The 22,692-nt window shown below is 39.9% G+C and overlaps 1 protein-coding gene across 4 annotated transcripts in view; it reads right to left on the bottom strand.

The window, feature by feature from the left end:
• Nucleotides 1-584: 584 nt before the first annotated feature.
• Nucleotides 585-22,692, bottom strand: part of LOC131103099 (heparan sulfate glucosamine 3-O-sulfotransferase 6-like) — a 33,129-nt gene continuing 11,021 nt past the window's right edge. For 3 of the 4 annotated variants that reach the window (XM_058049041.1, XM_058049039.1, XM_058049042.1), the window contains 2 exons: nt 17,879-18,393; nt 585-2,760 (listed from right to left, as the gene is read on the bottom strand). In XM_058049041.1, the coding sequence (XP_057905024.1) occupies nt 2,139-2,760; nt 17,879-18,303 (1,047 nt within the window). In that variant the 5' untranslated portion in view covers nt 18,304-18,393 and the 3' untranslated portion in view covers nt 585-2,138. Of the gene's footprint in view, nt 2,761-17,878; nt 18,394-18,795; nt 18,865-22,692 lie in introns of all 4 variants that reach the window. The other variant, XM_058049040.1, reaches the window with a different exon arrangement.

Genomic DNA, 22,692 nt, shown 5'->3' with positions numbered 1-22,692 from the left:
GCCTTGATGCCCATTCGAACAAAAGCAGAAACACCATGAAAGAAGTGGTTCAATCAAGGACAGTGGCGAAAGCTGATTGGTCCAGGACTCCAGCCTCTTACACAATCTTGAGTGTATAAAAGGCCGGGCAGGGAAAGGAAGACCCGCTTATTTGTAGGCATACAGGGACTGCAGATAAGCCCGGACGTCTGTATTAGGTATTGTTGTCAGGAATAAACAATCTGGTTCTCATTCTATGATTTGGTTCTTTAAGATTCCCTTATCCTCTATTCGAAACCCACTTAGAGTCCTCAGGGGGAGGATTTCTAACACATCTGATTGGTGCTTTAATTCCGCAGCACCTTTTTCTGTTGCTGTTCTGTATAAAGACAAAGAGATGGTGTGACAGTGCTTGTGTGTAATGGCAATTTTACTACTCATGCTGTTGTGTTGAAAGCAACATGAAACATGAAGCTGCTGTGTGTACTTTATTATAGTTGCTACGATTATGATATTTTGACAATACTCAAGAAAGCTACAATGACACATTATAGGACTGGACAAACAGACATTTTTTATTGAACTGAGTCACAAAACAATTCAGGCACATTTTGAAATGTTTTATAACTTTGCATGCATGACCTAAGCATGATGCTTTTCAGCGGTTTACGTTTTTTTCCACCGCTGTAGGAGCTGCTGTAACCAATCATTTATGTTGACGTGTTGTTGTGTAAAAATCATGTAAAACAGATTGCAGTAAATTATTTTTATGTTTACACTAAAAGAACTACAGTTCCCATGATGCTTAGAACGCCAAACCAGGAAGTAGTGAAATAGATGCTGCTGTCACGTGTTTATGCAGCGATCAGTATTTTAATCTGACAAATCTTAAGTAACTTTGATCAAGTTTGTGAGCTGGGATTATATTCCACTTTGATGGGTTCTGTGTGAAATGCATCGATAAATGACTGGATCCTCTGTTACAACTCGGATTCCCCAATCCAAAGCGGACCCTTTTTCTTGTTCCTGCAGTAGTATCTGAGGTGTAACAGAGGCGGGATGGCACCTGTGTGAAGTGGTATACTGCAATTGTAGGACTTGAGTATGAAGTTTAACATCTGAAGCTCACTCACACAAGTATTTATATAATAACAACAGACACAGGCGCTGTGTTTTCCTGTGTTAGGATAATATTCCGCTTTAATGTGTTCTGTTTGAAATGCAAAGATTAATAAATGACTGGATCTTCTGTTAGAACTATGATTCCCCAAGTCAAATGGGTGGTTGCTGTTTTTTTGCAGTAGTATCCGAAGCATAACGGACACCCGTGTAAAAGCTGGCAGTTGTGGCAGTTTTCCGCTTTGTTGGGTTCTGTGTGAAATGCACAGGTAACTACATGACTGTATTCTGTTACAACGCTGATGTCCAAACTCATACATTTCCCAGCTTCTGTGGTTGTAGCTGAGACATGACGGAGGGGGGAAAAAGGGTTTCATTCAATTTTAGGACTGGGGTGTGAAGTTTAACACCCCCAAACCTTTCTGTCTATGATTACATAACTCAAAAACATCAGATTAAAGGCCTCGGATTTGCAAAAGAGGCTTCACCAAGGAAGAACACATGGAACTAAAGAAGAACAAATGGTTTGAATTCACAGAGCAGTTAATGTCATTTTATGGGACTTTTAAGAAATGAACAAAGACACCGTAAAAATAAAACTTGACAAGACGGAAAATGGATTGACACAACTTGTATATGCTTCAAATCATACAACATAGTTCCTTCTGTAATGAAAATAAAACCCAGTCAGGTTAATACTGTTTAGAAACAAATAGTGGTCCGTCATTACAGATTAAGGCATTTCCCATTTTTCTTATCTTATTTGTCTTGTAATGTAATAATAAATACATAGAAATCTTTAAATTGTCTGTTACTTGACAAAAAAACTATAAATATTAGCTTATTTAATTAAAGCAAGTCAAAAAATATACTTTGAGGCAATGTTTTCCCTTTGGTTGAACTCCCTTATGATGCGAACCATAAATGATACTTGTTAGCAGCATTCATGGCGATTTTTACACGACAACAAAGTGTCGCATGTCAGGGGGGACATTCCTGAGAGTCTGGTTCTACTCAAGAGTCCCTGGGTCCTCCACATGTTAGTCCCAGCCAAAGTCCTGTCCACTCATCTGGTAGAAGCGGTGGTTGTAAGGTCTGTAGAAGTCTCTCAGTTTCTGCAGGACCTGGGTTGGAATCTGAGGGTGAGGTCTCCCTTTTGACTTCCCCAAACAACGAGGCCTGCTGCTGCCCTCGGGCTTCTTCAAGCAAGGGAAGCCTTTGGTCTGGTTGAAGTAGAAATGCTTCTCGGAGACGACCCTTTTCAGACCCAGGAAGTCCTGGACTCGACCCATCTCCCCGGCAGGATCGGACACCAAGCGCTCACCGCAGACAAAAAGAAACTGCGACAAAGGGAAATACTGGAGCCAGTTCTCCAGATGTTTGGCATAGAGGCCGATGCGCACGGCGCTCCATGAAGTGTCGATGAGTTCTGTTGTCGAGGCGTTCCTCAGGGCCAGACTCTGAAAGGAGGGGAGACCCGGGTTCTTGGAGAGAGTCTGAGTGTAGTCAGACACAGCTCGAGTCACTGGATCCCTGACCACCACGATGAGCTTGGTTTGGCAGTTCAAAGTGCAGATGCGACCTGGAGCCTCCTTAGTGACAAAGTAGCTGGGGGTCTTCTCCATGGTGATCTGACCATCCAGGGTTCGAGGCATCAAGTTCCTGGAAGAACAACCAGCGTTAGTGATAAATCATCCGACCATCTGTTTTCTATACCAATCACAGGATTGGTGGACTGAACGACACATCAATGGGCCTCAGCTCAAGTCATTTCTGGTTCATTATTAGAACGCTTCACTATTGAAGTAATTGGCTAGCAGAAATGTAGAACAACATCATTTGGGCCCCAGAGATCAATGACAAAATGTGGCTATTGGTTTCTGGGTAGAATTCATAGGGTTAGGGTTGAATTATAACTGCCCCATGGGCCAATAAAAAAAATTACCAGACAGAATTAATGGGTTTCAATCAGGGAAAGCAACTACAATTAAAATGTGGTTTTCAAACTACCAAGTTTTTGCCAAAACTTTACCTTGGTTTTTGTCCACTGTCTCAGTTATGGTACAAAGTTGCATGTAACAAACTAGTCCATGTCCTGTAACAGAGCACTATGCTTTTTTTAATTTTTTTATTGAATATAAATAGGGCGGCACGGCGTTCTAGTGGTTAGCGCACAGACCTCACAGCTAGGAGACCAGGGTTCAATTCCACCCGCGGCCATCTCTGTGTGGAGTTTGCATGTTCTCCCCGTGCATGTGTGGGTTTTCTCCGGGTACTCCGGTTTCCTCCCACATTCCAAAAACATGCTAGGTTAATTGACGACTCCAAATTGTCCATAGGTATGAATGTGAGTGTGAATGGTTGTTTGTCTATATGTGCCCTGTGATTGGCTGGCGACCAGTCCACAGGGTGTACCCCGCCTCTCGCCCGAAGACAGCTGGGATAGGCTCCAGCACCCCCCGCGACCCTCGTGAGGATAAGCGGTAGAAAATGAATGAATGAATGAATATAAATAACCCACCATGGTGCCATTTGATAAAGAAGGTAAGAAACACTATTAAATTCAAGAAAAAAAATCATTGCAAAATAAAAAAGAGGTTGTCCCGTCCCCTCCTCCTGCTCTCATCTGCATGTAAAACTATAATTATTGTCTAAAATGTATTTTTTGTTAATATTTTGGGGGGGGGGGGGGGGGGGGGGGGGGTTGGAACTGATTAATCAGATTTAAGTTATTTCTTATTTCTTATTTCTTATGGAAAAATTTATTTCTTTAGTGTACATTTTGGTGTTTAAAAACCGAGGTACCATTGTAGTTCCATCACAATAGGCCAATGGCCTTTGTACCCCAGACACCAATGACTATATTTGACCACTTGTTACGAGACAGAATTTTTTGGGATCAATCTCAATTCCCGAGATGAATGTATAAAAATACCTACTTGTTACCAGGCAGGATTATAATTACACTTTAAGCCAATCGAAGAAATGCCCACTTGTTGCTAGGTAGAGGTCATGGAGGGCCAGTATTAGTGGTTCTGAGGCCATTGACAAAAATTACCACATGTTGTTGGGCGGAATTCATTCATTCATTCATTTTCTACCGCTTGTCCTCACGAGGATTGTGGGAGGTGCTGGAGCCTATCCCAGCTGTCTTCGGGCAAAAGGCGGGGTACACCCTGGACTGGTCGCCAGCCAATCACAGGGCACATATAGACAAACAACCATTCACACTCACATTCATACCTATGGACAATTTGGAGTCGCCAATTAACCTAGCATGTTTTTGGAATGTGGGAGGAAACCGGAGTACCCGGAGAAAACCCACGCATGCATGGGGAGAACATGCAAACTCCACACAGAGATAGAGGGTGGGATTGAACTCGGGTCACCTAGCTATGAGGCCTGCACGCTAACCACTCGACTTTTGGGCAGAATTGATATGGCTCAATCATAACTGCCCCATAGGCCAATCAAAAAAGCCCACTTGTTGCTAGGTAGAAGACATCTGGAATAGACAGGATGTCTTCTGTGTTTAACTTGAAGGTAAGACACTGCCTTCAAGTTACGAAAGGGGTTTTTTGCCACTAGGGGGCAACAGGAAAAGCTGCAAACTAAATTTAAACAGTCTCGCATTACGAGTTATCGTCCTTCAAATTTTTCATCACAGCCTCAAACCAAAATGACAGACACAGAAGTGGAGCGCCGTCTACTCCCATGGAAACATATATGTTTAGCAAATGTTTCAGACACTGCCTATAGTGGCGCTATAAAAAAAAACGTGTAAGGGGGAAACTTCAAGATAGGTTGTCATGGTTACGATAATAACAGCAACTGAAAACAAGCAGCAACCTCAACAATGTCAAAACCTGTCAGCTGTCAGTCTTGTAGGAAATTTACTTTCAAGTCTTGAGTTAAGTTCATGTCGTTCTGCTGTTTCCTGTTTTGAGGTTGGGCTTTGGTGGGTCTATCTTGTGGCTACCTTTGCCCGGGCGGGAGGAGCACACACGCTTCATTAGAGCACACCACTTCAGAAAAACACAACATCAAGAGATAACCTAAACATGTCGCTGCACATGCAAGAAAAGGCACCATGATTAAAGCTTTGTGTGTGTGTGTGTGATTCTAACTCACAAAGCCTGCCTGCCTGCCTGCCTGCACACCAGGAGCCTCCACTACCCCCCCGTTTGGCCCCCGATGAGTCGAAACCACAAAGACTCATGAACCACTTAACAGCAATTTCCTACAGATTTCCAGCCTCCTGAAAAAAACTGCCCCCCCCCCCCCCCCCCCTTTGCAGGACCAAAAGTGTGCAGGAAGTACCAGCAGCAACTGCTGAGCTCAGCTAGTGTTTTAAACATATGGCAGCAGTGCTGTTGCACGTACAGAGGTGTGAAAAAAGTGTTTAATTTCTTATTTTTTTGGCATGTTTGTCACACTTCAATGTTTCAGATCATCAAATAAATTTGCCAGTGACAACACACCCTTACGAAAAGAAAATATATTTATCAATATATTACTTTAAATATATTGTATTATATTATATTATTTTTCCATTATATTTTCCAATACATTATATATTATAAATACATGGAATAATATATTTTAGTACATATATTATACAATATATTATATATTCATGTTATATATGGCAATATATTGCAGAATATACAAATGATTGCCGCTTTCAATATATTGAAATATATTAAATCCAAATATATAATATATGAGTTCATATATCCCAAATTATATGCAATTTTATATATGTAAAAATATAGTCCTTTTTTGGTCTTGATCGCAAGATATTTTTTATATGTATCAATATATACACATATATGATCTATGCATATATTGCAATATATTGGAAAATATAAACATAAGATCCCATATATGGAAATATATTTCCTAATACATTGCATTATATTTGCCAATATACTGCAATATATTTTTTTCCATAAGGGCAACTGACCACAAAATGCAGTTTTTAGAAGGAAAAGATCCCATAAAGACATGCAGGCCTCACTTGCCTCAGTTAAGGTGGTCATGAATCCACCATATGAAAAACAATGGGCAAAAATGGCCTGCATGACAGAGTTCCAAGATGAAAACCACTGCTGAACAAAAAGAACATTAAGGCTCACCTCTGTTTTGCCGAAAAATATGTTGATGATCCCAATAACTTACTATTAACCCTTTATAGGGCAAGTAACCATATATGGTAACTTAAAAAAACAGGTTTTCCCCATGTCTCAGCAAGGCAACAGAGTCATGTGACTTTCTCATGCCAATCAGCCAAGATCAGAGAATGTCACAGGGAGAGTATCAAACTTCCTTCTTCATTCATTCATTCATTTTCTACCGCTTTTTCCTCACAAGGGTTGCGAGGGGTGCTGGAGCCTATCCCAGCTGTCTTCGGGGGAGAGGCGGGGTACACCCTGGACTGGTCGCCAGCCAATCACCGGGCACATATAGACAAACAACCATTCACACTCACATTCATACCTATGGACAATTTGGAGTCGCCAATTAACCTAGCATGTTTTTGGAATGTGGGAGGAAACCCGGAGAAAACCCACGCATGCACGGGGAGAACATGCAAACTCCACAAGAAATGGCAGAGGGTGGAATTGAACCCTGGTCTCCTAGCTGTGAGGTCTGCGCGCTAACCACTCGACCGCCGTGCCCTTCTTCATTCAGAAGTCGGAAATTGCAATTTTCTGACGCTTGGGGCCCCGACACTCTCGGCCCAAACATAAAAACTAACCATGATAAGTTGATCACATTCACTCTAACTGCAGTACCTCTGTTGATGTCACCTTGTGTAGTTTGACCTGTCCATTTTTCCATACCCTAAATGGGCAAGGAACCGTATATGGTAACTTCTTTGATCTTGATTTGTACTCAAAACCTGAAACTTTTTTAAAAAGTAAAAAGAGAAAAAATGTCTTCTTATAACCCGCAATAACACTCAAGGATTGATTTTTTAAATTTCTAAGTATTTCAGTGAGTGCCCTATAAAGGGTTAATACTAATACTATTTTTGGAAGGTGTGTGTCCGATTACATCTGGAGTAAAAGTAACACCGCATTTCAGAAAAAGAACATTAAACAGTAAAATATGGTGGTGGTAGTGTGATGGTCTGTGACGGTTTTGCTGCTTCAGGACCTGAAAGACTTGCTGTGATAAATAGAACCATGAATTCTGCTGTCTAACAACAAAATCCTAAAGGACCATCTGTTGGTGACCTCAAGAAGAACATTAAAGCTTGTCTCAATTTTGCCAGAAAGCATCTTGATGCTCCCCAAGACCTATGGGAAAATACTGACAAGACAAAAGCTTTGTAAGGTGGATGTCCATTTAAATCTGGCGTAAAAGTAACACCGCATTTCAGAAAAAGAACATCACACTAACAGTAAAATATGGTGGTGGTAGTGTAATGGTCTGTTGCTGTTTTGCTGCTTCAGGACCTGGAAAAACCTGTTGTGTACCAAAAAAATCCCGAAGGAGAACCCAAGCTGAAACCAACTTGGGTTCTGTAGCAGGACAATGATCCAAAACACACCAGCAAGTCTACCACTGAATGAATGAAGAAAAACCAAATGACGACTTTGGAGTGGTCTAGTCCAAGTCCTGACCTGAATCCTATTGAGATGCTGTGGTATGACCTTAAAAAGGCTGGAAAAGCCTCCATTGTGACTGAATGACAACAATTCTGCAAAGATGAGTGGGGCCAAAATTCCTCCACAGTGCTGTAAGAGACTCATTGCAAGTTATCACAAACGCTTGATTGCAGTTGTTGCTACTAAGGGTGGCCCAACCAGTAATTAGGTTTAGGGGGCAATCACTTTTTCACACACTTTTTCTTCCTTAATAATAAAAAGTTTCATTTTAAAAAAAATTGTGTTGTCATTGACTTATATTTCAGTTAGTTTGAGGATCTATAAGATTTAAGTGTGACAAATATGCAAAAAAAAAAAAAAAAAAAGAAATCGTACCATTGTACATTGACTTGCGTACTGAAAAGGTTTTGTGAGGTTATGAACAATAATGTGTGATGCATATTTCATCTCATCAAAGTACATTTTGGACCGTCACAGTGTTGATGTGTCACAAACGCTCTCACACAGACGCGTTTGATTTGGGAAATTGTTGGCTTAGTGTTCATTACGTGTAATGTGGTTTTCACACAGTATCCAGGATTCATGTGTGTTCTGTGCTCGACACTGACAACAGACCGTGTGAGACTGAGCTAGACGCAAATTGTTTTCGAGTGAATGCTCTGCGCTTCGTTTTCCCGACACGTCCTCTCGAGTGCTGTTGGAAGCTGATCTTTCATGTGGCTCGGGTTAAAATAAACGACCGAAAGAAGCTGCTTGTTGGAAGTTGCCAGCAACAAGGGGCCGTTCACTACGCTGGATGATGGATGGAGGTTCAAGGAAAGTATATTTCGATTGTTATTAAAGAACTGGTTTGAAGACTATTCCAAGGCATTATTCACAAACTTGAGAGGTTTGCATACAGCTCTATGTTTATCTATACAATACAGAGCCAACAATCGTGTAAAATGATGGGATGAAAGACAAAAGCTTGAGGGAACCCACATCCGATGGGATCAAAGGAGGATGGTTAGGGATAAAGTGTTTATTTATATGCAGTTTTTTGTCAATCGCATTATTAATTTGGCGCCATTTCTACTCCTATTGATTTTGCTGATGTTGTTTTGGCTCGGAAACTGTTGATCGACCACTTCCTTGTCATCACACTACACTGTCCGGGTAGACACTAACCACTCGACAGCCCAATACGGGTTAAAAAAAACTATTTTTAAGTTTTCATTGGTGCCTGCCGGGGCACTGCGATGATATCAGCCTCTCTCTGGGCATCCATTTTCGAGGTCCTGCAATAAAATGCTTTGCTCAGATGAAATGCATTATGGGGAAACTTTCAGTTTTTTTTCATTGTAAATTGTATTGGTACATGTTTGTATACGTATTTCTCAGGTATACCTTTTGAGTGTTAAGTTGCGGTGTGATGAGTTTAGTGTTTTTTGTTCTGGTCGTTACGGAATTGTCCGCACCACAGTATGCAAATGCTTTGCGCAGATGAAATGCATTATGGGGAAACTTTCACAGTTTTTTTCATTGTAAATTGTATTACTACATGTTTTGTATATTTCTCAGGTATACCTTTTGAGTGTTAAGTTGCGGTGTGATGGGTTTAGTGTTTTTTGTTCTGGTCCTTACAGACTTGTCTGCACCACAGTATGCCATTTTATGACGTGAACATGTGCACCCTATAGCCCGGTGTGGCTTATATATGTACAAATCAATTTTTTTACCTCTAAATTTAGTGGGTGCGTCTTATACTCTGGAATTTATGGTAATTACTTAAAGTCGGGGGCTGCGTCTAATTGGCGACTCCAAATTGTCCATAGGTATGAATGTGAGTGTCTCTATGTGCCCTGTGATTGGCTGGCGACCAGTCCAGGGTGTACCCCACCTCTCGTCTGAAGACAACTGGGATAGGCTCCAGCACCCTTGTGAGGATAAGTGGTAGAAAATGAATGAATGAATTAATTAAAGTCGGACAAAAATCAGATACTCTCCTTGAGTCAAGGATGAATAATAATTAATATAAACAAAGAAACACATTGATTGAAAGTTTACTTTCAGTAATGTGAATCCCAAACTATTCCAATGGTCTCCATGATAACACACCATTAATTGATTATTCAAGTACAAGAGCTGCAAATGTCCCGCCTGTCTGTCTGTACCCGCTTTATCTGAGTCTAATCAATATGTCTGTCTCGATATGACAGATTGTTCCCAGATGAGAAAAGAGACCAGGCGCCTCTCTCGTCTTCTTTCTTTTGAGATTTGTCCTTCACTCCTTCCCTCACACAAGTGTCACGTCAGTGATTGACCATACGTTGCCTTTCCAGTCTCCTCATGACTTATTAATGAACGCTCCCTCGTCTCATTATCAGACAATCAATAAAAGCCATTTTGGCATCATAAATTTGTTCCTGTATGTGGTGTCAGGAGACGAGTGTGATTAAGTGCATCATTCATTTCTCATGCATGCAAATCTATCTTCCCAAATGGACCCATGAGAACAAAGAAAATATGGTCTCACAGCCATAAAAGTGCTAGAAAACGTATGGTTTGCTGACTACTTTGTGGAAAGAAGTTGAGGAGAAAAAGAAAGTTGTGTCTCTAACTATTGCTTTATTGAGAGGAACCAACAAAAAAATCATGCTCATATTCCATTCCCTTCATAACAATTCTCTGTTGGCCAAGCATTTTCACAAATAAATTGCCTCCTCTCAAATTTGTTGCCTTACTTCTAATAAGGTACGCATCAATACATATAATTAATGAGCTACTATCATTTAATAAAATACTCATAATACATACTACTAAGGGGCTGCACGGTGACCTTTTCCTAAAAGGACAACAGTGCCAAGAAGAAAAAACAGGTGATGCTTTGCAGCGTTTTACTTTGGTAGGTTTCTACTTTGTCCCTTTGCTGCTAGCTTTTGTGTAGAAAGGACTTTATACATTTTCTGACCAGTCTTGCACCCCCCATCTGTGTGGTGTTGGACAAAAAGTGCGGAGTCAACATGTAAAATGCTACATTAGCTTCTCATGCTAGTTGGCTTATCACATGTTTGAATGTTTTGAACGTTAGTGGTCGTGACAATCCCACGTTATTTGGTTCCTGACACAACCATAAGTGAATTTCCGCAAAGTATCAGTATGTTTACATTTAACATTAGAGCCCTCCTGACATGAAATAACACCCCTATAGCCACCTTTACATTCATATTACCCAATATAGCATACAGAATAAAATAAAATAAGACTCGTACTTCGGACTGCACGGCGGACGAGTTAGTTGAGTTAGTTGGTTAGCGCGCAGACCTCACAGCTAGGAGACCAGGGTTCAATTCCACCCTCGGCCATCTCTGTGTGGAGTTTGCATGTTCTCCTCGTGCATGCGTGGGTTTTCTCCGGGTACTCCGGTTTCCTCCCACATTCCAAAAACATGCTAGGTTAATTAGCGACTCCAAATTGTCCATAGGTATGAATGTGAGTGTGAATGGTTGTTTGTCTATATGTGCCCTGTGATTGGCTGGTGACCAGTCCAGGGTGTACTCCGCCTCTGGCCCGAAGACAGCTGGGATAGGCTCCAGCACCCCCGCGACCCTCGTGAGGATAAGCGGTAGAAAATGAATGAATGAAATATCATACTACTAATGTATACATTTTGAAAATATAGCAAAAAGTTAATGTTAAAGTGGCATCCGTGTCTATTATGAGCAAATTGGAGGGGAAAATTCCTTGCTGAGACAGTAAATCAGCGCTAAGCAATGGAAAGCATTGCTGACTGGCCGCAACACACTGGAACTCCCTGCTGTGGAGAGGATGTAGTGTTTTTCCTCCCTGAAGTGATACAGGGCTGATTACACGACTGATACTATTAAATACAGACCCCGCGACGTGGATGTGGCTAAGAGACTTCCTGTACCCCCACCAGAAGATAGCTTGAATGTACGTCCCCCTGTTGCGCCAGAACAAAAGACATTCTGTGTAGGAAGTAGAGCTGAAAAATATGCGCAAAATGCAATTATATTTTCATTTTCTTCAAGGAAAAACTATGATTTCATGGGTTATTATTATATAAGGTAATTGACCGTACAGACCTAAAGAATGCTTTTTGCTTTGCCAGAAGCACTGGGAAAGTTTAAGTTTAAGTGCCGTCATACTGAAATTGTGATGGGAAAGTTTTGCTTTTATTCTTAAAATACACAACAAATCTATTCACTTCTGACTTTTTATATCACTCATCATCACTCATGTTTGCCAGGTGCTGAATTTCCGGTGTTTTTCCACACCCTCTTCCATATATGCATATATGCATAGGAGGAAGTGGTGGGTGAAATTTATGTGAAAGCTGCCACCAACAGCTTCTATTCTAAACATACTGTGAACACATTTTCCCCTCCAAAGAATAACAATGTAGTAATAAGGGGTACAGGAGGTTGTCTCAACAGGAGGCTAACTACCATCTACTTCCGAACGGACATAATCATTTTTTATATGTTTTGGATTCTCCTCGGCTACGTGTAAACATTAGAGTACAATTTACAGAAGTTGAACATTAAAGCTAACAGCATAAAACAGTAGGCACGGGTTAAATAACTACAGTAATCCCTCATTCATTCCCCGAAGTGGAAATTGAATATTTTTACATTTCAGCAATATTTTCTGATGTTGTTGAGGAGTTTTCTGGTGTTCGGGGACTTAAAAGTGAAAGCACGTATTGTTGTAGGGTTTCCATTGTCATCGAGTACCAGCACCGTCCTATCCTACCCCAAAACGGTCACAAGCCGGGGCACACTGAGAGTACATGTGAGAGACTTTTACGTGTAAACATTAGAGTACAATTTATGTACATTTTGTGTCAATTTATGTACATTTTCCAGTTACAGTTACAGTAATCCCTCGTTTATCATGATTAATTGGGTCCAGACCTGTCCGTGATTAGTTAATTTCTACAAAGTAGAAGCCCTAATTTACATATTTCCTATTTTCAGCATAGTTAAAGCATAGACAACTTGTTTACAACCATCTAAATAGGCTTATTTGCATTATTAGAGCCCTCTAGACATGAAATAACACCCCTATGGTCACTTTTACATATACTTGTATTAGCCAATAAAGACAAAACAAGACATATAAGACATAAAACATACAATAAAACAATAACAAGTTACTATAAGCAACTTTGGCCTTTTTTTTGGAAAGTCGCATGCAAATTCACAATTTTTCAGAAAGCTCATCACTTGTTTTTCTCGCAAGAACATGGGCTATACACTTACTAATACTTAACCAGTGATTTGTCTTTTTGATTCATTATTGATTAATTTTCATTGCCTGTGATGAGTTAATTTCCACGAAGTAGAAGCCCTAATTTACATATTTCCTATTTTGAGCATAGTTAAAGCATAGACAACTTGTTTACAACCTTCTAAATAGGTTTATTTGCATTATTAGAGCCCTCTAGACATGAAATAACACCCCTACGGTCACTTTTACATACACTCGTATTAGCCAATATAGAAAAAACAAGACATATAAGACATAAAACACATAATAAAATAATAACAAGTTACTATAAGCAACTTGGCTTTGTTTTTTGTAAAGTCGCATACAAATTCACAATATTTCAGAAAGCTCATCACTTGTTTTTCTCGCAAGAACATGGGCTATACACTTACTAATACTTAACCAGTGATTTGTCTTTTTGATTCATTATTGATTAATTTTCATTGCCTGTGATGAGTTAATTTCCACAAAGTAGAAGCCCTAATTTACATATTACATATTACAACAAGTTACTATAAGCAACTTTGGCCTTGTTTTTTGTAAAGTTGCATGTAAATTCATATTTTTTCAGAAAGCTCATCACTTGTGATTGTCTTTTTGATTAATTCTTGATTAATTTTCAATGCAATACTTTAGTTCCTGTATAGTTCTTTATCAGCAATGTGTATGTTGATGTTGTTGCAATACTTTGTATTAATATTATTATCAATGTGAGTGTTCTTGGGCTAACATAATAGAATTAACTGCCAAACCAACCAGCTGCTTAGAAAAAAGGGTAGCTGAATCATCAAAAATACACTAAGCTGATGGAAAATTATTTTTTTCTCGTTTATCTGTAATTGAAAGCACATTTCGAGGCACATCCCAATCCAAAGTCGTGCGGTATTAATTTTACGCCCCTTTGTCTCATGCTTTATTATTCCACCAATCTCCATGAAATGGACTTAATTAATTGCTTCCATCCTGTTTCTTTCCTCGTGAGCTAATTATATGAAAACAAGACTGACACAGCTCTCAACTCCTTGTATGATTTCACTGGCACTGGATAGGAACCACGGCAATGGGTGTATTGTAATATCCTCCATATGGTGTGAGAGGGTTGAACATTTTTTTGAAAAAACCCATTAAGCATCACAAAGATCCAACTCCTGCCAAAAAAACTTGCCCGCCATTAAAACACATTACAAGACAACGCTTCCAGGTCTGGTACACCAATCAGTTTGGCTGGCACCAAATGATGTGTCTGGAATATCACCCATTGTATTTATCTAGTATGTATGTGTTGAGCAATATTGATGTGGATATTTTGTCACATAGGCTCAAAACGACTGAATAAGATATGATAAGAACACAGCATTAACGTTGCTCATTATTCACTCCAGCTAAAATCCATCACTTGCATATGCTGATTTGAATACATCCCGTGGAAGGCATTCATCATATTCAGCAGTGCTGACATTGTGACCACCCTTATAGGGCTTACATTACGTTTTTAATAGCAATCCGATCAAGAGCGACCTTTGGTGTCACAACTGGGGGTCGGAAAATTGACAAGCTTTCAAAAAACATCAATGAGAGAGTCAAATATTGTGTAAATTGCATTGCCGGTATTTATCTTTTTGCATATTTTGCATCTTATTGCTAAATATGAATTGCTCACAGGTTTTCTGTGGAGTTCAGTCAACAAAAAAGTGACATTAGGAAGCGTCAGCATGAGAAAACCGCAGTGCTTTGGGATTTGTTTGTATTTGTATTTATATCCCCGACAAATAACTTTAATCATGCTTCTGATTGGCTGAATGGCTGTTAGTTTATTTTTGGCCCTAGCTTGCCAGTCTGCAAATGTGTTTTCATGGATTTAGTAGTGTCGTTCTACACCACTGAAAACTATAACCCCAAGCAGGACACACAACAAGGCAGCAGAATGTGATTTTTTTCAAGCCAATCAGCAAAACGAGGTGATGAAAATAATTATTTTTAAATCTGAATTGGGGGCGGCACTGTGGTCGAGACCTCACAGCGAGGAGACCAGGGTTCAATTCCACCCTCGGCCATCTCTGTGTGGAGTTTGCATGTTCTCCCCGTGCACACATGCCTGGGTTACAAGACAGCTGGGATAGGCTCCAGCACCCCTGCGACCCTCGTGAGGATAAGCGGTAGAAAATGTATGAATTAATGAATTAAATCTGAATTGAATATAACAAAAGAAAATTCATCATATTGTGACATGCTAAAATAACATATATTTTTTAAAAATAAAATTACTAAATTAAAATCTGGAAAATTACCATATTTTTTTAAAATGAAATGTAAAGTGATACATTTCATTTTAAAAAATATGGTAATTTTCCAGATTTTAATTTACTAATTTTATTTTTTAAAATTTAACTCCACACCCTGTCTTTCGCCCAAAGTCAGCTGAGGACTTTTTGAGAGTTTTTTTTTTAGAAATATGATCAGAAGACACAAAGAACTTGAACAAGATGAAAGGTCAAAGGTCAGAGACACTTTTCAGGGCCTGTCAAGCACACATGCCTGGGATAAATCAGATGTGTGTGTGTGTGTGAGATACTGAGCTAGTCCTTTTGAGAAGACTCGCTTGGATGAGCCGCTGTCTATCTCTCACACACACGTACACACACACACACACACACACACACACACACACACACACAAAGCTACGCTTCATGACTTCCGGCGACTTCTCTTTGGGTCGCTGCAGATGACAGCAAACACACTTTTTTTTATTTTTTTTTTTTTTTTGAGTACTGGTGACATCAAGCGAGTCGTCTTTCGGTGACCTCACTCGGGATCATGTTGCTGCTGTCTCTTTAAGACGTGTTAATCCGCCACACCTATCAACTCTCATCATGTACCTTTTAGCTCACGTCACAACAATAAACATGCCACTGTATAAAAACTTTGACTAGTTTACTTTGTTGATGCTGTGCTGTTCAAGACAATCGGACTATAATAAGTTCAGAAGGCCCAAACAAAAGTTGAACATTAAAGCTAATAGCATAAAACAGTTGGTACAGGTAAAATAACTACAGTAATCCCTCATTCATCACGATTAATAAGTTCCAGTGAATTTCCCTGAAGTGGAAATTGAATATTTTTACATTTCAGCAATATTTTCTGATGTTGTTGGGGAGTTTTTTGTGTTTGGGGACGTAAAAGTGAAAGCACATATTGTTGTAAGGTTTCCAGTAGCAGCACCGTCCTATCCTACCCCAAAGCGGTCACAAGCCGGGGCACACTAAGAGTACATGCGAAAGGCTTTTACAGAGCGGGTTCGAAATGGTAAATTATTCTTAATCTTCATTGAATGACTACACTCAAGCCTCGTTCCGACTTGGTCACATGTGTCACAACATGTGAAGGAAAAATGTAGTCCTAGTTTTCCTCACTACAGGATAAAAGGTGGAGGCTGGAGGCAAGTCTAGTTCTAAACATAATTAACGGGTTTTTCCTCATATTTTTGTCTCCCTTATGGGGTCATGCTTTTTTGTCCTACAGCATCTTTTACATCAAATCTTTTACATGTAAATGATATTCAAATTAACCAATGACATCATCTAGCGACATCTGGGTCAGGCAATAGCCCCTAGTGACCAGTTTTGTTCATTTTTATTTTTGAAAATGCTTAATTTTGCCTGAAAATATTTAAATAAAATTAAATAGTTTGGATAAACAATGATAATTTATTTATGTATTCAAAAAAATTTGATCGAGTGAAGCCACAAGATTCAAATGGAGAGGGATGACTGTACTGCTCGCTGACATAACAATTGCTCACCTTATCTTACAGTTTCATCCTTTCATCCTTGCTATCAAAGATCATCATAGTCTTCCGTAGGTCCAAAGAGTATTCCCACACTTAAATTATAGCTCAGTTTAGGCTCAATTAGGACCTTCTCTCCAACATCTGGAGATGATCACCACCATTTAGTCAGGGGCTTTGCAAAAGAAGCAATAGTGACCTCTACCGTAGCACCAGGTAATTACACCTGGGTGTGGACACAAATATTGAGTCACCTGGCCATTACACTTACAGGAAGTACAAATGGAGGATATATAATTGCTGCTCGAGCTTCCACTAATTTGTTAAGCCGTTAAATATTCTATCTATCTATATTTCTATCTATCTATCTATCTATCTATCTCAATTGTTGATTGTATTTGTTATATGTGATGGGTACAAATGGGTGTTATTGTATTGACAGGGAATCATCACTACTGCTTCATTTAGCATGGGACAAACTATTAGAATCTATAACAATTTTTTAGGGACAGATTTTTCTGATATTTTGTGTTAATTATGAAAATTCATAATGAAATATTTTGGGCTTGTCATGTGAATAAATACAGCTGAATACATACAGTCAACTACATTATCCTGTATATATAATGTACACAGCCAATGAAAATGTTGTAATATTTTTTTCTATATTTTAAAAAATATAGTTTCAGGATGGATATTTTATGCAGAAAAAAATATATTAAAATACATAATGATATTTAAAAAATATTTAAAGAATAATAAAAATATATATAATTTCATTAATTTCATGTAGACATGTAGAAATAAAATAAAAGGTTTCTAGACGTATGTACTGTTTTATAATTGTTAAATATATAATTTCATTGTGTAGAGTTACTATGTAGATGAAATGAAAATGTAGTATTCTTTCTCCCCCACTTTTAGGAGCTTGTATTTTGTTAAATGTAATTTGTAGATGTATATTTCTGTACTATTTTACAGATATGTAAGTTATATAATGTTATGGCTGTATGTCAATGTTGATATGTGCATACTGCCAGAACACGCATGCAGATGTCATGTTTTGCCCAGTATGAGTCTATGGATGAAAAAGTGATGGCATGCCCACCTGTACCACTCCAGTCCTTTATCGTAGAACCTGTCAAAGAAGTGAGGTTCAGCTCCCACGGCTCTGACGTCCGGATGGATTCGGAGGAACTCGAGCAAAGCGCGGGTTCCTCCCTTCTTCACGCCGATGATGATGGCCTGTGGGAACCTCTTGGTCCCAAAAGTGTTGGACACAGGAATGTTGTTGTTGTTGTTGTTGTCCTCCAGCAGGCTGCGGGGCTGCACGACGTCTGTAGAGGCGGTTCGGTTCCCTGGAAGAGGTTCCAGAAGAACGCCCAGACTGTCATCGTCCACATACAAAGTCCTCGGAGCCGAGTGGCAGATCCCGGTGAGGCAGTAGAAGAAGTAAGTGAAGATCAGGACCATGGTGAGGAAGGACAGCACCTTGGCCGAGTTGAACCTGACTCTGCATCCACTACATCCCATGAGTGGACTTCCTGCTCGGTGCTGAAGGGCCAGAACCTTGACAGCATGCTTCGTCTTCCTCCTTTACATCAACTGGTTGTACATTATAACCTGTTGAGCACAGAAAATGAGGCGAGGAGCTTGAGAAAGTGAAGAAAATAAGATTTGTTGGAAATAATCCTCATGTTGTTTTTCTATTGGCAGTCCGGTCCGGTCAATAATATACTTCCAGTCTGCTGTGTGTAGGCACGCTGAGCTTCACTCATCTCTCATTCACCGTTTCCTCTCTCTCTCTCTCTCTCTCTCGCTCTGCCTTAGCTCCCCCCTTTTTTAAGTCTCCACCCTTCCCTCCTCAACAGCACACACTTCTATCAATCTTTTAAGTAACATTTTAACATCCATAATGGTCACACAATTGTAAAAACAAGAAGCTATTATAAATTATATAATAGTACTTTCATATTGATTCATCTAGCTACCGCTATAAAATAAAACCAAAGTAAAATGACTCACCATTTAAATGAAGCGTGACGGCGTCGACATCATGCGTTTCTTCACTATCAAGTCAAAATAAGTTAACAGCTGTATACAACAGCAACAAAAAAAAGAGAAACAATTCGAAATAATCAAGTCAGGAAAGTTGTAATAATACGGCATTATACAATAGAATACAATTATGCTAGTAATTGCTCCTCCTGCCAGTTATTAATAATAGTAGTTACCTTGTATAATAGAAAAAAAACAATTGACTTGAAATAAGCCAGAAAAGGTGAAGTAATGCACTGTAATACAATACAATTTTGTTGGTAATTGCTCCTTCCACCAGTTATTAATGATAACTACCACTTTGCATGGTGGATATAAACAGAATGCCTCAAAATAAGCCACAAACTTAGATCAGGAAAGGAGTAGTATAGTGTAATACAATACAAGCATATTGGCAATTGCTCCTCCCGCCAGTTCAAGATGATAGCCACCACCTTGCATATTAGAAATAGAGCAACTCGAAATGAAGTCAGGAAAGTGGCAGTAACACAATACATTTTTGTGAGCATTTCTCCCACCAGTTATTAAAGATAACCACCACTTTGCAAGGTGGAAATAAACAGAACAACTCAAAGTAGGCCACAATGTCAGAAAATGAGCTGTATATTGTAATACAATGGTGACCGCTCCTCCCACCAGTTATTGATGATAACCACCACCATGCATAATAGGAATGAACTGAACTATTCCAAATAAAGTCAGGAAAGTTGCACTAATAGATTACAACTTTGTTGGCGATTGCTCCTTCCACCAGTTATTAATGATAACCACCGCATTGCATGGTGGACATAAACAGAATGACTATATATTGTAGTACAACACAATACAAAAATATTAGCGATTGCTCCTCCCGCCAGTTATAAATAAAATGGAATGACTCAAAATGAAGTCAGGAAAGTGGCAGGAATACGATACAACTTTTTTGGTGATCACTCCTCCCACCAGTTTTTAATGATCACCACCACCATGCGTAGTAGAAATAAACTGAACAATTCCAAATAAAGTCATGAAATTTCCAGTAATACAATACAATGTTGTTGGTGATTGCTCCTCCCACCAATTATTAATGATAACCACCACCTTCAGCAATAGAAATGAACAGGAATAAGCCACAATTTCAGGTAAGTTGCGGTGGAACAGTGTAATATCATACAACTGTATTGTTGCTTGCTCTTCCCTACCAGTAGAAATAAGTAGGTTGCCTCAAAATAAACCACAAAATCAAAGCCCACAGTACGCTACCTCAAGCACGGGCAGACGCACACTAAGTATATGGCATATTATTATAACAGCCACCACAAGTAATAGAAATAACTATCATGACTCAAAAGAAGCCACAAAGTCATGACAGTTGCAACAATACACTTTTTAATGAAATGTCGGCACACATAAATGGGCCCGATTCTGTACAAAAGCGTGAGTGCACCCTTAGTAACTTTGAGGACTCAAACATTGAACCAAAAAGAGAGGGATCCACAAACTGCCATGAAAAATGATCCTAAAATGAGGCTGGACAATACCACCACTTTAGTCCTATCAAAGTTTTGAGTGTTGATGTTTTATGTGTGTAGAGAATCCATCCTCCATCTCTGCAGAGCTGGGGCAGGTTTCAAGTTTCCTGTGGCACAGAGATGCTCAGACTTTGAACCTGACTAAATGGCCGTGTGAATAGACGAGTAGGCAGAATGAGAGAGTGAAGAGATAGATAATCTGTCTGAGAAACAAGTGTGCTCACACACACACACACAGACACACATCAGCCTGAGGCGCCGTCCTCTTCACACACAGATAAATGAATCTGGCATGATTCTGCAAAGGTTTTCTAATTGGGATTTGCTTTATTTTTCCACTGATTTGGCCCTCTGTCGTGGTTTAAAAAGCCTGAGGGGAAAGCGGTAAAATTTAAAGTTAAGCATCAACAAGGGTGTGATTGCGGTTCTTCTCACTGAGATGCAGAAGCATGAAAAAAATACAACAACAAAAAAAGCGCTTAAACAAAAGGTCTCTGCGGACAGCAACGTGACCCTGGCAAATATAGAATAATGATATGTTTTGAAGTACGCACAGCCATTGTAAATCCATTCTGGCAAGGAGGAATTCACAGCTTTGGAAATGAATGTCTTGCTGGCACCATGAGCCAGAATGAGGTCAGGATGGAGCTCAGATCTTTTATTTGCTTTTTTCCCCCCACATGCTAATTGCTCCATTTTAGGCTTCTACTGACGACTTTGGACCAAGCCAGATTAAAGAAACAAACAAAACGGATGCAAGGACTACGCTGTGTGTGTATAAGTGTGTACGTGTGTGAAGTGGTGCGTTCAAGTGCACACTGTTAACATATCAACTTTCTGGCCCGCAGGTGCACTGCACTGCACTGCCTCAGATCGAGCTTTCCCTTCAGCCCGTGCTGTGTACACGTGTCAGCCATTACGGCAAATTACAAAATCCTGACAGGAAAAAACCCACTAGTCTCATTTTGTCATTTCCAGCATGAGGAATAAACTGTCGGCCATTTGCGATAGCCGCAAGATTACCCCTGACAAAATTCTTAAAGCTGCCATGACCGATCTAGTATGGAAACCACCATGCGTTGTGTTTTTTGCATGGGTTTACTCTCAGTGTATTATCCATACAGTGGATCTCTTCACAATACTACAGAGGATACTTGGATATACTTTAGAGCAGTCAGCGTACAGCTTTGTATCGGAGTTTGAACCCAGATTTAGGAAACACTGGAAATGAGTCAACACAACACAATCTAAATAGGTGGCAACCCAAGTGAGTGGGTTCACAGTGAACATGTCCAAAGTGGTAATATTTTGTGTATATATTTCGACTTAATCCATCACCTTCTCCTTCAGCTTCCTCAACAAGGCACTAGTCAACTTGGGGGTGTGTTTGGGCTGGCCACGTGGGCCATTTTCCCACAACAGTACGTTTTTTACATTCCCTCTGAACCTGAACCGCAGCTCCCCAGTGCTGGTAGCATTCATGTAGCCCCAACCGATGACACATGAAGGTAGCAAATTACTGTATCTTGGTGGATAGTACATCCATACTGCTATACAAGGTGTACACTGACTATAGTCGAGAGTACATCCAAGTTTCATTTCCGCAGGGAGGGCCATAAGTTATGATTCACATCAGATCCCCCCCCCCTTCTTGATTTCTATCTTTGGGGGCACTTGAAGGCCATGGTGTATCAGTTAAAGATACAGGACATAAATCATCTCCAGCAACATATCACCATTACAAGCATAACATTACCTGTGCTAATGCTAGTTCATCAACAGTCAGTAGAAAATAGTGAAATGTTTTTGAAACAATGGGTCATGGGGGTGCTGGAGCCTATCACAGCTGTCTTTGGGCCAGAGGCGGGGTACACCCTGGACTGGTCGCCAGCCAATCACAGGGCACATATAGACAAACAACCATTCACACTATGGACAATTTGGAGTTGCCAATTAACCTAGCATGTTTTTGGAATGTGGGAGGAAACCGGAGAAAACCCATGCATGCACAGGGAGAACATGCAAACTCCACACAGAGATGGCCGAGGGTGGAATTGAACTCGGGTCTTCTAGCTGTGAGGCCTGCATGCTAACCACTTGACCCCCATGCAGCCCAAGTTATAAAATATATATGTTTAATCATTATTATTCTCTTATTTAATATTTATTAATTCATTCATTTTCTACCACTTATCCTCAAGAGGGTCGCGGGGGTGCTGGAGCCTATCCCAGCTGTCTTCGGGCGAGAGGCGGGGTACACCCTGGACTGGTCGCCAGCCAATCACAGGGCACATATAGACAAACAACCATTCACACTCACATTCATACCTATGGACAATTTGGAGTCACCAAT

This window comes from Doryrhamphus excisus, chromosome 15, assembly GCF_030265055.1.
Source record: "Doryrhamphus excisus isolate RoL2022-K1 chromosome 15, RoL_Dexc_1.0, whole genome shotgun sequence".
NCBI lineage: Eukaryota > Metazoa > Chordata > Actinopteri > Syngnathiformes > Syngnathidae > Doryrhamphus > Doryrhamphus excisus.
The sequence above is the reverse complement of the archived record's forward strand: the minus strand, read 5'-3'. Positions and strand labels throughout refer to the sequence as shown.